Raw genomic sequence first — 13,630 nt, 5'->3', positions numbered from 1 at the left:
CAAGTAGATCCAGCAATCCGATGTTCACAACTTGGTGTGCAGACTTTGTGAGCACCATAAAGAGCATTTCCTTTTTGCTCCGGGAAGGTTCCCAGGAAGGTACAGCCATACTTAGTTACTATTAAAAGTAGGAACAGGAGCCCCTGATTGTGGCTTGTTATCTGTGGACATGAGAGTAAAACTCTTCTCTCTGTAGCAAGAGCTCATGAGTACCCTTTTTTCCCTTCCTCCTGCACAGCTTTGAAACTCAGTTTATTAGGGAGATCAAGTATTTACCATTGGGTCACTTGCACCTGCTCGAAGCCTCTTCAAAAAATGCCAAATTTCGTGAGGGAATTTCCATGGATCTACCCCAGCTCTTACTCCCCATGACATCTTTTGCCACTTTGAGACACAGAACAAAGGTGTTCTGCTTTACTTCTTTTCCTTTGAAGGCTGCATCTTGTGGGTGAGTCTGAGCACAGAGTGGATGTAACTGAGATGAGATAGTGGTTGTTTATTAACCTCAGATATTTAAGCACAATATTAATTCATGGGTTTATTTTTTACACAAAGGCAGAATCACATGTAAAATCATTAGAAAGGGGATGATTTGACAAAATTATTAAATATTTAATTTCACTAAATAGAATGTCATATGTGCCACACGGACTGGGGACTTTGGCCGAGACTTTGTGCCTAACCTTATCTGATGCTGTGTTCAGGGCCTGGTCCCTGGATGGAAAATTATGAGCTCATCTCCATGGGGCCAGCAGCAGCAGTCAGCTCTCTGGCTTAGATAATCTTTCCTGCATACCTGAGGCTTGTTTCTCAGATTCTAGTTCTCCCAAGTGAGGGCTTTGTTGTCTAATTACTGCCCAGGAATTTCATATTTTTTCCCTCTGCAAGAGCAATAATTTCCCTACTTTCACATGCGTCCGTGTGAAGAGACCACCAAACAGGCTTTGTGTGAGCAATAAAGGTTTTTAATCACTTGGGTGCAGGCCGACTGAGTCTGAAAAAGAGTCAGCAAGGGGAGATAGGGGTGGGGCAGTTTTATAGGACTGGGGTAAGCAGTGGAAAGATACAGTTAAAGGCAGTTATCCATTGTCAGCAGCGGAGGGGGCCACAAGGTGCATGGTGGGGAGATCATAAGACTCATTGTGCAGAGAAGAATGTCACCAGGTTGATTGATGAATCAGTTGGGGCAGGGCGGGAATAAGTCATAATGGAATGTCATAAGATTGGTCAATCAGTTAAGACAGGAGCTGGCTGTTTCATTTCTTTTGTAGTTTTCAGTTGCCTCAGGCCATCTGGATGTACACGTACAGCCTTGGGCTCAGAGGCCTGACATTCCTGTCTTCTTATATTAAGAAAAATAAAACAAAATAGTGACGAAGTGTTGGGGCAGCAAAAATTTTTGGGGGGTGGTATGGAGACAAATGGATGATGTTTCTCAGGGCTGCTTCAAGTGGGATTATGGGCCATTTGGATGCCTTAAAGAAAATTTTATAATGAGTTACAAGGAACAGGAATTTAGGCTGTGGGAAGATCTTGGGGCAGAGGATGGTACCATGGACTTGTTAAAAGTAATATTTGTTGTGTAGAATAATTGGTGACAGTCTGAATGTGTTTTTATATTAATTGAGAAACCAACTGAAGACACAAGTCCTGAATAAGAGAAGGAGAAAAAAGGTACCAGAGGACTAAGAATAGGGAGGAGCCAAGACACCCAGTTAGAAAGTGTCCAGGTGGGTCCAGAGTAATTATTTGCCTGGCTGGCGAGTTTTTGGTCTTTATCTTTAAGCTTTTTTATATTGTCATATACCAGGCCGGGTTGGTTTAGATAAAAATAACATTCTTCATTTAAGAATATAGAGTCCTCCTTTTTCAGCAGTGAGTAGGTCAAGGCCTCAGTGATTTTGGAGGATGACTAGGGCTAAGAAGTCAACCTGGGCCTGAAGGACTGATAAAGTTTGTGATGTATCTGTAATGCTAGCAGAAAAGTCATTAGAAAGGCTACAGAAAGTTGTGACAGAAGTTGAAACGCCTGCTATTCCAGTTCCAAGGGCAATAGTGGAAGCAGAAAGTCCTAACCCTACAGGTACAGGGATTAGAGGAATAACTATTTTTTGTCTGGTTGGTGTCATGAGGGGAACAGGAAGTTGTTCAGTCCCATTTGCAAATTGAATTTTTTCAATTTGGGAATAAGAAAAACTAGTGTACATGTACCTGTCAAATTAGCAGATAGACTCATGTACGTGATGGAGCCACAGAGGAAAAAGAGGCCTTGTGCAAGACAAAGCTGGAAATGCAAAGTGAAAAGATGAGAGGGAGTGCCAAAAGAGGTGTCTTGCGCCCAGACCCTTAGGGATTTAGCAAGGGCATCAGCCCTTAGTGGCTGTAATGGGGATTGATGGGGCAACTGGGTAGAGGGGGAGGTTTGATTTTTTTATGGTGTATAAGAAAGAGCATAGTGTCTACAACCAACCTTTCATTGCTACTCATGGGGTTGGGTATAAGTAAGCAAGAAGGGGGAATGGGAGGAGAGTCCGAAGAACAAGGGGAAGGTACCCAAGAATGGAGTGAAATGCAGGGCAAATGTCTTAAAGGAAATGAGGGATTCTAAGAGGGGGCTAGTGGCTTGTAACCTACATGGAAGAGGTTATGAAATGACGACAGAATAGAATGGGCCTGTGAGACTGGAAGGAGATATTTTTCGTGGTCTAAGAACCATCTTCCTTGAGTGGGGAGGGGTTGATAGGTGGTAACTTCAGTGGGAGAGTAAATAGGAGTGACTGATGAGAAGGAGAAAAACTGGCCATGAGGGGCAGAAGTAGAAATATTGGCTGCTTCTTTAGCTGTCTTATCAGCATAATTGTTGCCTTGAGCAATGGGGTCTTTGATGGCCTTTGCAGTGAATGACTCCAGCGTTTTTTGGAATTAAAGTGGCCTTGAGAATTTTTATTAAAGAAGCATTAATGATGGAGGACACTTGCATAGTGAGGAAACCTCTTTCAGCCCATATTACAGCATGGTGGTGCAGGGTATGAACGGCATTTAGAGTCAGTATAAATATTGATGTGTAGTCCCTTCGCAAGAGTGAGGGCCCAAGTTAAGGTAATGAGTTTGGCTTGCTGAGAGATAGTGGAGGGGGGCAGAGCAGTAGCCTCAATGATAGATGTGGAGGATAACATAGCACAGCCTGCCTTTGCTGGTGAGTGGTGATTAGGCCTGGTGGAACTGCCATCAATAAACTAACTGTGATTCAGGTGAAAAACAGGAAAGAAGGAAATATGGGGAAATGGAGTGAACGTCAGATGGATCAGAGAGATACAGTCATGGGGATCAGGTGTGGTATCAGGAATAATGTGGGAGGCCAGATTGAAGTCCAGGCCAGGAACAATGGTAATTTTGGGAGACTCAACAGAGAGTGGGTATTGCTGAAGGAGCCAGGGAACAGAAAGTATATGCATCAGGTGTGAGGAAGAAAATATATTTTGGAAGTTATGAGAAATGTAGAGGGTGAGTTGAGCATAGTTTGTGATTTTGAGGGCCTCTAAAAGTATTAGGGTGGTGGCAGCCACAGCACAGAGACATGATGGCCAGCCTAAAACAGTAGGTCAAGTTGTTTGGACAAAAAGGCTACAGGGCACAGTCCCAGTCCTTGTGTAAGAATTCCAACTGCACAGCCCTGCACTTTGGCTGTGTGTAATGAAAAGAGTTGGGATGAGTCAGGAAGAGCTAGTATGGGAGCAGCCTCTAGAGCTGTCTTCAAGGAATAGAAAGAGGAGTGAGGAAAGGATTTAGGATCTATGGGGTCAGCTAGGTTTCCCTTTGTGAGTTTATATAATGGTTTTGTTAGGATGGCAAAACCAGGTATCCAAAGGCAAAAGTATCCAACCATGCCCAGGAAGGAAAGGAGTTGTTTTGTAGAAGGGGCTGGGGTTTGAGAGATCAGCCAGACATGATCAGCAGGGACAGCACATGTGTTTTCATGAAGAATTATGCTGAGGTAGGTAACAGATGGAGAAGAAATTTGAGCTTTGGAGGGGGATACCCGATATCCTTTGGAGAATAAATGTTGAAGAAGCAGGAGAGTATCTTGTTGAAAAGGCTCAAAGGAGGGACTACAGAGTAGAAGGTCATCAATATATTGAATAAGGTGGGAAGCAGAGGGATGGAAAGAAAGTAAATCATGAGAAAGAGCTTGGCTGAAGTAATGAGGGCTGTCCCAGAAGCCTTGCGGCAGTACAGCCCAGGTAAGCTCCTAGGACTGATGGGTGTCAGGGTCAGTTTAGGTAAAAGCAAAGAGAGGCTGGGACGTGGGGTGCAAGGGAATCGTGAAAAAAGCATCTTTAAGATCAAGAATGGAATAGTGAGTTGTGGAGGGAGATATTGAGAACAAAAGAGTGTACGGGTTGGGCACCACAGGGTGGATTGGAAAACAATTTGATTGATAAGGTGCAGATCCTGAACAAACCTGTAAGACTTGTCCAGTGTTTAGACCGGTAAGATGGGGGAATTATAAGGAGAGTTTGTAGGCTTTAGAAGCCCATGCTATAGCAGATGAGTGATAATAGGCTTCAATCCCCTTAAAGCCTCTTGTGGGATGGGATACTGACATTAACCTGGGTAAGGGTGATTAGGTTTTAATGGGATAGTAATGGGCATGTGATCAGTTGCCAGGGAGGGAGTAGAGGTGTCCCATACCTGTGGGTTAAGGAGGAGGGATACAAGAGGAAGACACGAAGGAGGCTTTGGGTTGGGAAGAAGGGTGGCAATGAGATGTGGCTGTAGTCCAGGAATAGTCAGAGAAGCAGATAATTTGGTTAAAATATCTCAGCCTAATAAGGGAACTGGCAGGTGGGGATAACTAAAAAGGAGTGCATAAAAGAATGTTGCCCAATTTGGCACCAAAGTTGGGGAGTTTTAAGAGGTTTAGAAGCCTGGCTGTCAATACCCACAACAGTTATGGGGGCAAGGGAAACAGGCCCTTGGAAAGAAGGTAATGTGGAGTGGGTATCCCCCGTATCAATTAAACAGTGGATGGACTTACCCTCCGCTGTAAGAGTTACCTGAAGTTTGGCATCCATGATTCTCCAGGGGGCTTCCGAGGTGATCGGGCAGCATCAGTCTTCAGCCACTAAGCCAAGGAGATCTGGGAAAGAGTCAGCCAAGAAACGTTGGGTTTGAGCTCCAGGAACTTTAGGAGCAGTGGAGATGTGAGTCAGACAGTCCAACCTCCAGTTGGAGCCCACAGAGAGAGGGCATAGCTTAGGAGGAATCCCACGCTGTGGGCATTCCGAGGCCCAGTGGCCAGGCTTTTGGCATTTGAAGCAAGGTCCATGAGAAGGTTTTGAAGGAGCCCCTGGGAGCTGTGGCTTGGATGTTCTGAAGGTTTTGTATGCTGGAGACGTAGTTGTGGGTTGTCTTACACTGGAGGCAAGTAGCTATAACTCAGAGATTCATCATCACTTGGCTGCCTCTTCTCTATTATGATACACCTTGAAGGTGAGGCTATTTAAGTCCTGTTGTGGGGTTTGAGGCCTGGAATCCAATTTTTGGAGTTTTTTTCTAATGTCAGGAGTGGATTGGGTCATAAAATGCATATTAAGTGCCGCAATAAACATACGTGTGCATGTGTCTTTATAGCAGCATGATTTATAGTCCTTTGGGTATATACCCAGTAATGGGATGGCTGGGTCAAATGGTATTTCTAGTTCTAGATCCCTGAGGAATCGCCACACTGACTTCCACAATGGTTGAACTAGTTTACAGTCCCACCAACAGTGTAAAAGTGTTCCTATTTCTCCACATCCTCTCCAGCACCTGTTGTTTCCTGATTTTTTAATGATGGCCATTCTAACTGGTGTGAGATGGTATCTCATTGTGGTTTTGATTTGCATTTCTCTGATGGCCAGTGATGAGGAGCATTTCTTCATGTGTTTTTTGGCTGCATAAATGTCTTCTTTTGAGAAGTGTCTGCTCATGTCCTCTGCCCACTTTTTGATGGGGTTGTTTGTTTTTTTCTTGTAAATTTGTTTGAGTTCATTGTAGATTCTGGATATTAGCCCTTTGTCAGATGAGTAGGTTGCGGCACTATTCACAATAGCAAAGAGTTGGAACCAACCCAAATGTCCAACAACGATAGACTGGATTAAGAAAATGTGGCACATATACACCATGGAATACTATGCAGCCATAAAAAATGATGAGTTCGTGTCCTTTGTAGGGACATGGATGAAACTGGAAAACATCATTCTCAGTAAACTATCGCAAGGACAAAAAACCAAACACCGCATGTTCTCACTCATAGGTGGGAATTGAACAATGAGAACTCATGGACACAGGAAGGGGAACATCACGCTCTGGGGACTGTTGTGGGGTGGGGGGAGGGGGGAGGGACAGCATTAGGAGATACACCTAATGCTAAATGACGAGTTAATGGGTGCAGGGAATCAACATGGCACATGGATACATATGTAACAAACCTGCACATTGTGCACATGTACCCTAAAACCCTAAAGTATAATAAAAAAAAATAAAAATTAAAAAAAAATGCATATTAAGGATAAGGCAGCCTTCTGGCCCCTCTGGGTCCAGGGCTGTGAAGCGTCTAATTGTAGCTGCTAAGCAGGCCATGAACTGGGCTAGGTTTTCATCTTTACCTTGGGTAGCTTCCTTTAGTTTTTCATAATTAACAGCTTTGTATGCTGGTTTTTTGAGCCCCTCAACTAGGCAGGAGACCATGTAATCTCACCTAGCTATACCTGGGGAGTCCGTCTTGTACTGCCAATGGGGATGCTCTTGGGGAACTGCCCTGATGCCTTCTTGAAGGTCTGGCTCATGACACTGGTGGGTGTCAGTGTGAGATTGGGCTAGGGTATAAACACTTTCCCACTCATCTGGGGAGAGGGTAGAAATCAGGATGACATTTAAGTCACTCCAGGTTAAATTGTAGGACTGGGTTAAATATTGGAATTCCTGTATATATTTAGTGGGGTCTGATGAGAAAGAGCCTAAACACTGACTGATCTGGGAGAGGTCGATAGAGAAAAAGGCACACGTACCTTGACTATGCCTTCAGCTCCAGCCACCTCACTAAGAGGAAATTGTTGGGCAGGTGGAGGAGGTCTAGTCTCAGAATGAAACCGTAAGGTGGAGTGGGTGTGAGGAGGGGAGGTAATACTTCTATTACAGGGTGGGGTAGCAGAGGCTGAGGAAGAATTGGGACCTGGCTTGGCCTCGTGAGGAGCAGCCTGGTGGGGAGGGGAGAGGTCAGATGGGTTCATGGAAAAGGAGGATTCAAAGGACTCAGAGCTTAGGGTGGAGACTGAAGAAAGAGACAGGAGAGAAAGAAGAAAGATTTGGGATGAGTCTTACTGGGAGCAGAGACTAGGGAGAGACTGATGTGTAAAAGAATGCCTGGATGTCAGGCACCTCAGACCATTTGCCCATTTTTCAACAAAAATCATTCAGGTCTTATAAGATCAAGAAATCAAAAGTGTCATTTTCTGGCTATTTGGAACCATTGTCGAGTTTGTATTGGGGCAAAGCGGTATTGCAGAAGAAAATAAGGAATTTAGGTTTTAGGTCAGGTGTTAGTCAAAGGGGGTTTTAGGTTTTGAAGAACACAGGCTAAGGAAAAAGAAGGGGGAATGGAGGGTGGAAGGTTGCCCATAGTGAAGGGGCAAGCCCAGAGAAAAGAGAAGGTAGAGACACGGAGAGAGGGGGGATGATACTTGCCACCCAGGGGAGGCGGTGCTTGCCACCCAGGGAAGGTGGTACTTGCCACCCAGGGGAGGTGGTACTTGCACCAAGGTGAATGATCAAGGCAGGCATCCGCAGAGTGATCAGACACCTCTGAAATGTGGGTGAATAACCAGGCAGGTGTTCCGCCAGTGATTTAGACACCAAGGGAAGACTGTTCCCGAGTCCGTGACCAGTGCCAGAGTTTTGAGTTCATGGATAAAATGCATCTCCTCTGTCTCTACCAGAAAAGGAAAGAAACCAAAATTAAGGAAGGGAGAGATTGAAGCGTGGAGGGATAGCAAGAGAGGTTGGAGAAGAGAATAAAAAGAGGTCACTTACCCCATTTAAAATTGGTGAGATGTCCTTGGGCTGGCTGGTCTGAGGACCCAAGGTCATAGGTGGATCTCCTCATGGAGTGAGGGCGAGGACAGGGGACTGGACTCCCAAAGGAGTCCCCCTGTCCCGGGTCTTTGGCACCAAATGTCATGTGCATCCATGTGAAGAGACCACCAAACAGTCTGTGTGAGCAATAAAGCTTTTTAATCACCTGAGTGCAGGCTGACTGAGCCTGAAAAAGGAGTCTGCAAAGGGAGATAGGGGTGGGGCAGTTTTATAGGACTGGGGTAAGCAGTGGAAAGTTGCAGTTAAAGGAGGTTATCTATTGTCAGCAGAGGAGGGGGTCACAAGGAGCATGGTGGGGAGATCATAAGATTCATTGTCCAGAAGAAAAATGTCACGAGGTCGATTGATCGATCAATTGGGGCAGGGCAGGAACAAGTCATAACGGAATGTTGCAAGGTTGGTCAATCAGTTAAGGCAGGAGCTGGCTGTTTCACTTATTTGTAGTTTTTGGTTGCCTCAGGCCATCTGGATGTATACATGCAGGCTTGGGCTAAGAGGCCTGAAACCCACCACCTTTCCTATGTCAAATCCTTAGTAGATGTACCCCCAAGATACACATTCCTCGGACCTTCTTTTCCATAGTTGAAACTTCACCCCTGAAATGTAGAAACAGGAAAGTTTTTTTTTTTAAAGTTTCAGTGCAAACTCGGAGCAAGTGTCATAATTTGCTGTCTCCGGTGTGTAGAGGTGACATTTTCTCAGAACTTCCATGTTAAGCTGGAAAACTGGAAAGTGAGTCCACTTTGTCATTCACTCACTCACTCATTTTCTCACTCAACAAACATGCCTCACACTTATCTAAATCTGCTAGACTAAAAGAGGTCCCTGGTGTCTGTAACTTTCTAATTCTGCTAGAACTCTAGAGCAAGCTCATGAAATAAATGAAAAGGATGAAGAACAAAGAGACAAAAGACTGCACGTTCCCTTCTGATGCTCACTTACATTCCCTCAGCCTCAGTTTCTCCACATGCCCCTGGAGGTGATCATTCAAGGATTTATGAGATTTTAGAGACAACATATGAAAAAGCAAAGAACATCAGAAAGACAAGGAGTTACTTAGTATTTATACACAAGGATAAGACATTCAGTATTGACAACACTTAAAGAAAATTCAAGAGTGATTTTAAATTTCCCATTTCAAATACCTCCTCTATTTTGTTTCCTTTCTCTTATGATGTCTCTAAATAAGCTTCCTCTAGCTGCCAGCAAGTCTAATTTCATTGGATTTGACTGTTTTCAACCCCAATTAGAGGCAGGGTTAAGTACATTTAAAATAATAATGAAATATTATTTTGTTTCTCCTCCCAGGGCTTTTGGACGTTTGACATGGAATGTTATAAAAAGTATAGAAAAGTCTGGGGGTGAGTATTCTGGAAGATTCCACTGGATATACTTGTTTCTATGATGAGTTTACCCCACTGCACAGAGGATAGTCTCAGCCCAGAGCCTCTTGGGATGAAGCTCTTGCCAACCTAACTACAAACAGAGAGGTTTTCTGAAAGAAGAAGATATGTATTTGGGAGAAGAGTATTAGAATGGGAATCTGTGTGCCATTATAAGCTATGTGCAAATTCAGGGAGGTAAAGACAAAGATGTTCCAAGGAAAATATGAGGAGGACTTCATATGGATTTTGAAATAGTTCTCCTTCACTACAAAGATCAGTAACAAGGGTGACGCAACACCAAGGTTGGACAGGGAGTTGCTGGGCAGGTGTCCTTGCAGAAATATTTTTGTGTAAGGTTGGGTTGGGCTTTCAGCAAGCTTGTGGTTTCGCCAAGTATTTTGTGATAGTTTTGTTATCAGGCACACAAGCATGAGAATCCACTCATCATAGCCTTCTTTGATTTATTTGTCAAGGTTTTTAACCACACACATAGGCACACAGACACACTGACACACAGACACACACACACACACGTGCCATAATTTTGGTTCTCACAATGTTCACACTGGCTATTGTAGAATTTTTCAGACTTGTCCTACCAAGGATCCCATATGTCACCAGGTGTTGAGGTCTTCGGTCTAAACTAGGCTGGGAGCATTGTGGTTACCACTTTTCTCCAGGCTTTGGCGGCCCAGGGACTCCCAGCATCACTTTCTGTCCAGTGTCTGCCTATTCCCCTCTTCTTTTTTCTTCCCTTGATGCCCTTTTATCACATGCATTGTCTCAGACCCTTCGAATATGTGCTCATAAATGCATGGCATCATCTCCTTCCCACATCGATTCACTTTAAATTAAAAGCCAAAACTTTCATTTAAACTTTGGATTTAACATGCTTTTGAAAGAGAGTTGAGAGATATAGAGAAACAGATTAGGAAACCATTTATGCTCTGCTGTTTCTTTTTTTTTAACTTTCTGTGTAAGTGTGGAATTTTTCATTCTGTTTTATTATTAACTTTAAGCCAAGACTTTTTAATAGAGGATATATAAGTATATCTTTGTCTATACATTTCTGCTGAATTTGAAGAAATGCTGAATATTCTTAAACCATTGTGTTCCCTGGTGGGCTGATGGACTGTGATTTTATAAGGTGGCCTCAGCCAACTGCAGCAGCTGTTCCCTGTCAGAGGGGCTAGAGGTTTGCCAAGAGTGGTGGAAGAGGTGCAGTGGTGTGTTCGTTCACTAGAAGCATCAGGGAGAAGGTTTTGCCTGTTTGTACTTCATCTTCTCTCATCAAGTCTTCAGAAACCATAGTGCTGCCTGCAGGGTGCTGTGGACCTGGCATGGCCCATACAGGCAACACGACTGAGTAGGAAGGACACACAGCTCTGGATGTCCATTGGCCCCAGAGCAACTACCTTTGAAACATTTAGTCCTTGTGAGCATGTGATGATTTTCTTGCTTTCAATTTTCCACGGACCTAATATTCTTTTTAAAGTGAAATATTTTAAACCTATGAAACATTGTGGAGAATGGCATGGGAAATACCCATGTATGCACCACCCAGCTTAACAAATGTTCTCCTGTCATTTCTAACCACGATCTCTTTGAAGAGCTCTTTTGTCTTTCAATCTCTCTTCCCTGTTTGGCCCACATTACCCTTCATCATATGAAGACTTGGGTAGCTCCTGTGTCAGACTCTTGCTGTGTCTTATATCTAATGAACTAGAACCTAAGATTACTGTGTATTGTACAACTAGGGGATTATGTAATGTCAGGATCAAAGTCTGGCTTCCTGGGTTTGGCTCCAGCTGTAGCATAAGGCTGTTGATGTTTAATCAACTCTGTTTTCTCCACACAGTTTTTATGACTGTCAACAGCCTGTGCTGGCTATCACAGATCCCGACATGATCAAAACAGTGCTAGTGAAAGAATGTTATTCTGTCTTCACAAACCGGAGGGTAAGCATCCATTTTTTGAAATTAAAATACTCATTGATTGATTAAATTTTTATTTAAAATTTTTTTTTTATTTTTTTCTTTATTATTATTATTATTATACTTAAAGTTTTAGGGTACATGTGCACAATGTGCAGGTTTGTTACATATGTATCCATGTGCCATGTTGGTGTACTGCACCCATTAAATTGTCATTTAGCATTAGGTATGTCTCCTAATGCTGTCCCTCCCCCCTCCACCCAACTCACAACAGTCCCCGGAGTGTGATGTTCCCCTTCCTGTGTCCATGTGTTCTCATTGTTCAATTCCCACCTATGAGTGAGAACATGCAGTGTTTGGTTTTCTGTCCTTGTGACAGTTTACTGAGAATTATGGTTTCCAGTTTCATCCATGTCCCTACAAAGGACATGAACTCATCACTTTTTATGGCTGCATACTATTCCATGGTGTATATGTGCCACATTATCTTAATCCAGTCTATCGTTGTTGGACATTTGGGTTGGTTCCAACTCTTTGCTATTGTGAATAGTGCCGCAATAAACATACGTGTGCATGTGTCTTTATAGCAGCATGATTTATAGTCCTTTGGGTATATACCCAGTAATGGGATGGCTGGGTCAGATGGTATTTCTAGTTCTAGATCCCTGAGGAATTGCCACACTGACTTCCACAATGGTTGAACTAGTTTACAGTCCCACCAACAGTGTAAAAGTGTTCCTATTTCTCCACATCCTCTCCAGCACCTGTTGTTTCCTGATTTTTTAATGACGGCCATTCTAACTGGTGTGAGATGGTATCTCACTGTGGTTTTGATTTGCATTTCTCTGATGGCCAGTGATGAGGAGCATTTCTTCATGTGTTTTTTGGCTGCATAAATGTCTTCTTTTGAGAAGTGTCTGTTCATGTCCTTTGCCCACCTTTTGATGGGGTTGTTTGTTCTTGTCTTGTAAATTTGTTTGAGTTCATTGTAGATTCTGGATATTAGCCCTTTGTCAGATGAGTAGGTTGCAAAAATGTTCTCCCATTCTGTAGGTTGCCTGTTCACTCTGATGGTAGTTTCTTTTGCTGTGCAGAAGCTCTTTAGTTTAATGAGATCCCATTTATCAATTTTGGCTTTTGTTGCCATTGCTTTTGGTGTTTTAGACATGAAGTCCCTTCCCACGCCTATGTCCTGAATGGTATTGCCTAGGTTTTCTTGTAGGATTTTAATGGTTTTAGGTCTAACATATAAGTCTTTAATCCATCTTGAATTAATTTTTGTATAAGGTGTAAGGAAGGGATCCAGTTTCAGCTTTCTACATATGGCTAGCCAGTTTTCCCAGTACCATTTATTAAATAGGGAATCCTTTCCCCATTTCTTGTTTTTGTCAGGTTTGTCAAAGATCAGATAGTTGTAGATATGTGGCATCATTTCTGAGGGCTCTGTTCTGTTCCATTGATCTATGTCTCTGTTGTGGTACCAGTACCATGCTGTTTTGGTTACTGTAGCCTTGTAGTATAGTTTAAAGTCAGATAGCGTGATGCCTCCAGCTTTGTTCTTTTGGCTTAGGATTGACTTGGCGATGCGGGCTCTTTTTTGGTTCCATATGAACTTTAAAGTAGTTTTTTCCAATTCTGTAAAGAAAGTCATTGGTAGCTTGATGGGGATGGCATTGAATCTATAAATTACCTTGGGCAGTATGGCCATTTTCACGATATTGATTCTTCCAACCCATGAGCATGGAATGTTCTTCCATTTGTTTGTATCCTCTTTTATTTCATTGAGCAGTGGTTTGTAGTTCTCCTTGAAGAGGTCCTTCACATCCCTTGTAAGTTGGATTCCTAGGTATTTGATTCTCCTTGAAGCAATTGTGAATGGGAGTTCACTCATGATTTGGCTCTCTGTTTGTCTGTGATTGGTGTACAAGAATGCTTGTGATTTTTGTACATTGATTTTGTATCCTGAGACTTTGCTGAAGTTGCTAATCAGCTTAAGGAGATTTTGGGCTGAGACAATGGGGTTTTCTAGATATACAATCATGTCATCTGCAAACAGGGACAATTTGACTTCCTCTTTTCCTAATTGAATACCCTTTATTTCCTTCTCCTGCCTGATTGCTCTGGCCAGAACTTCCAGCACTATGTTGAATAGGAGTGGTGAGAGAGGGCATCCCT

At 43.1% G+C, this 13,630-nt stretch overlaps 1 protein-coding gene across 4 annotated transcripts in view; it reads left to right on the top strand.

Annotated features, from left to right (window-relative positions):
* Nucleotides 1-13,630, top strand: part of CYP3A7 (cytochrome P450 family 3 subfamily A member 7) — a 70,095-nt gene that overhangs the window by 24,990 nt on the left and 31,475 nt on the right. For 3 of the 4 annotated variants that reach the window (XM_055292443.2, XM_055292446.2, XM_055292444.2), the window contains exons 3-4: nt 9,445-9,497; nt 11,380-11,479. In XM_055292443.2, the coding sequence (XP_055148418.1) occupies nt 9,445-9,497; nt 11,380-11,479 (153 nt within the window). The remainder of the gene's footprint in view (nt 1-9,444; nt 9,498-11,379; nt 11,480-13,630) is intronic. The other variant, XM_055292445.2, reaches the window with a different exon arrangement.

The sequence above is a fragment of the Symphalangus syndactylus genome, chromosome 9 (genome assembly GCF_028878055.3).
Source record: "Symphalangus syndactylus isolate Jambi chromosome 9, NHGRI_mSymSyn1-v2.1_pri, whole genome shotgun sequence".
Classification (NCBI taxonomy): domain Eukaryota; kingdom Metazoa; phylum Chordata; class Mammalia; order Primates; family Hylobatidae; genus Symphalangus; species Symphalangus syndactylus.
The sequence above is the reverse complement of the archived record's forward strand: the minus strand, read 5'-3'. Positions and strand labels throughout refer to the sequence as shown.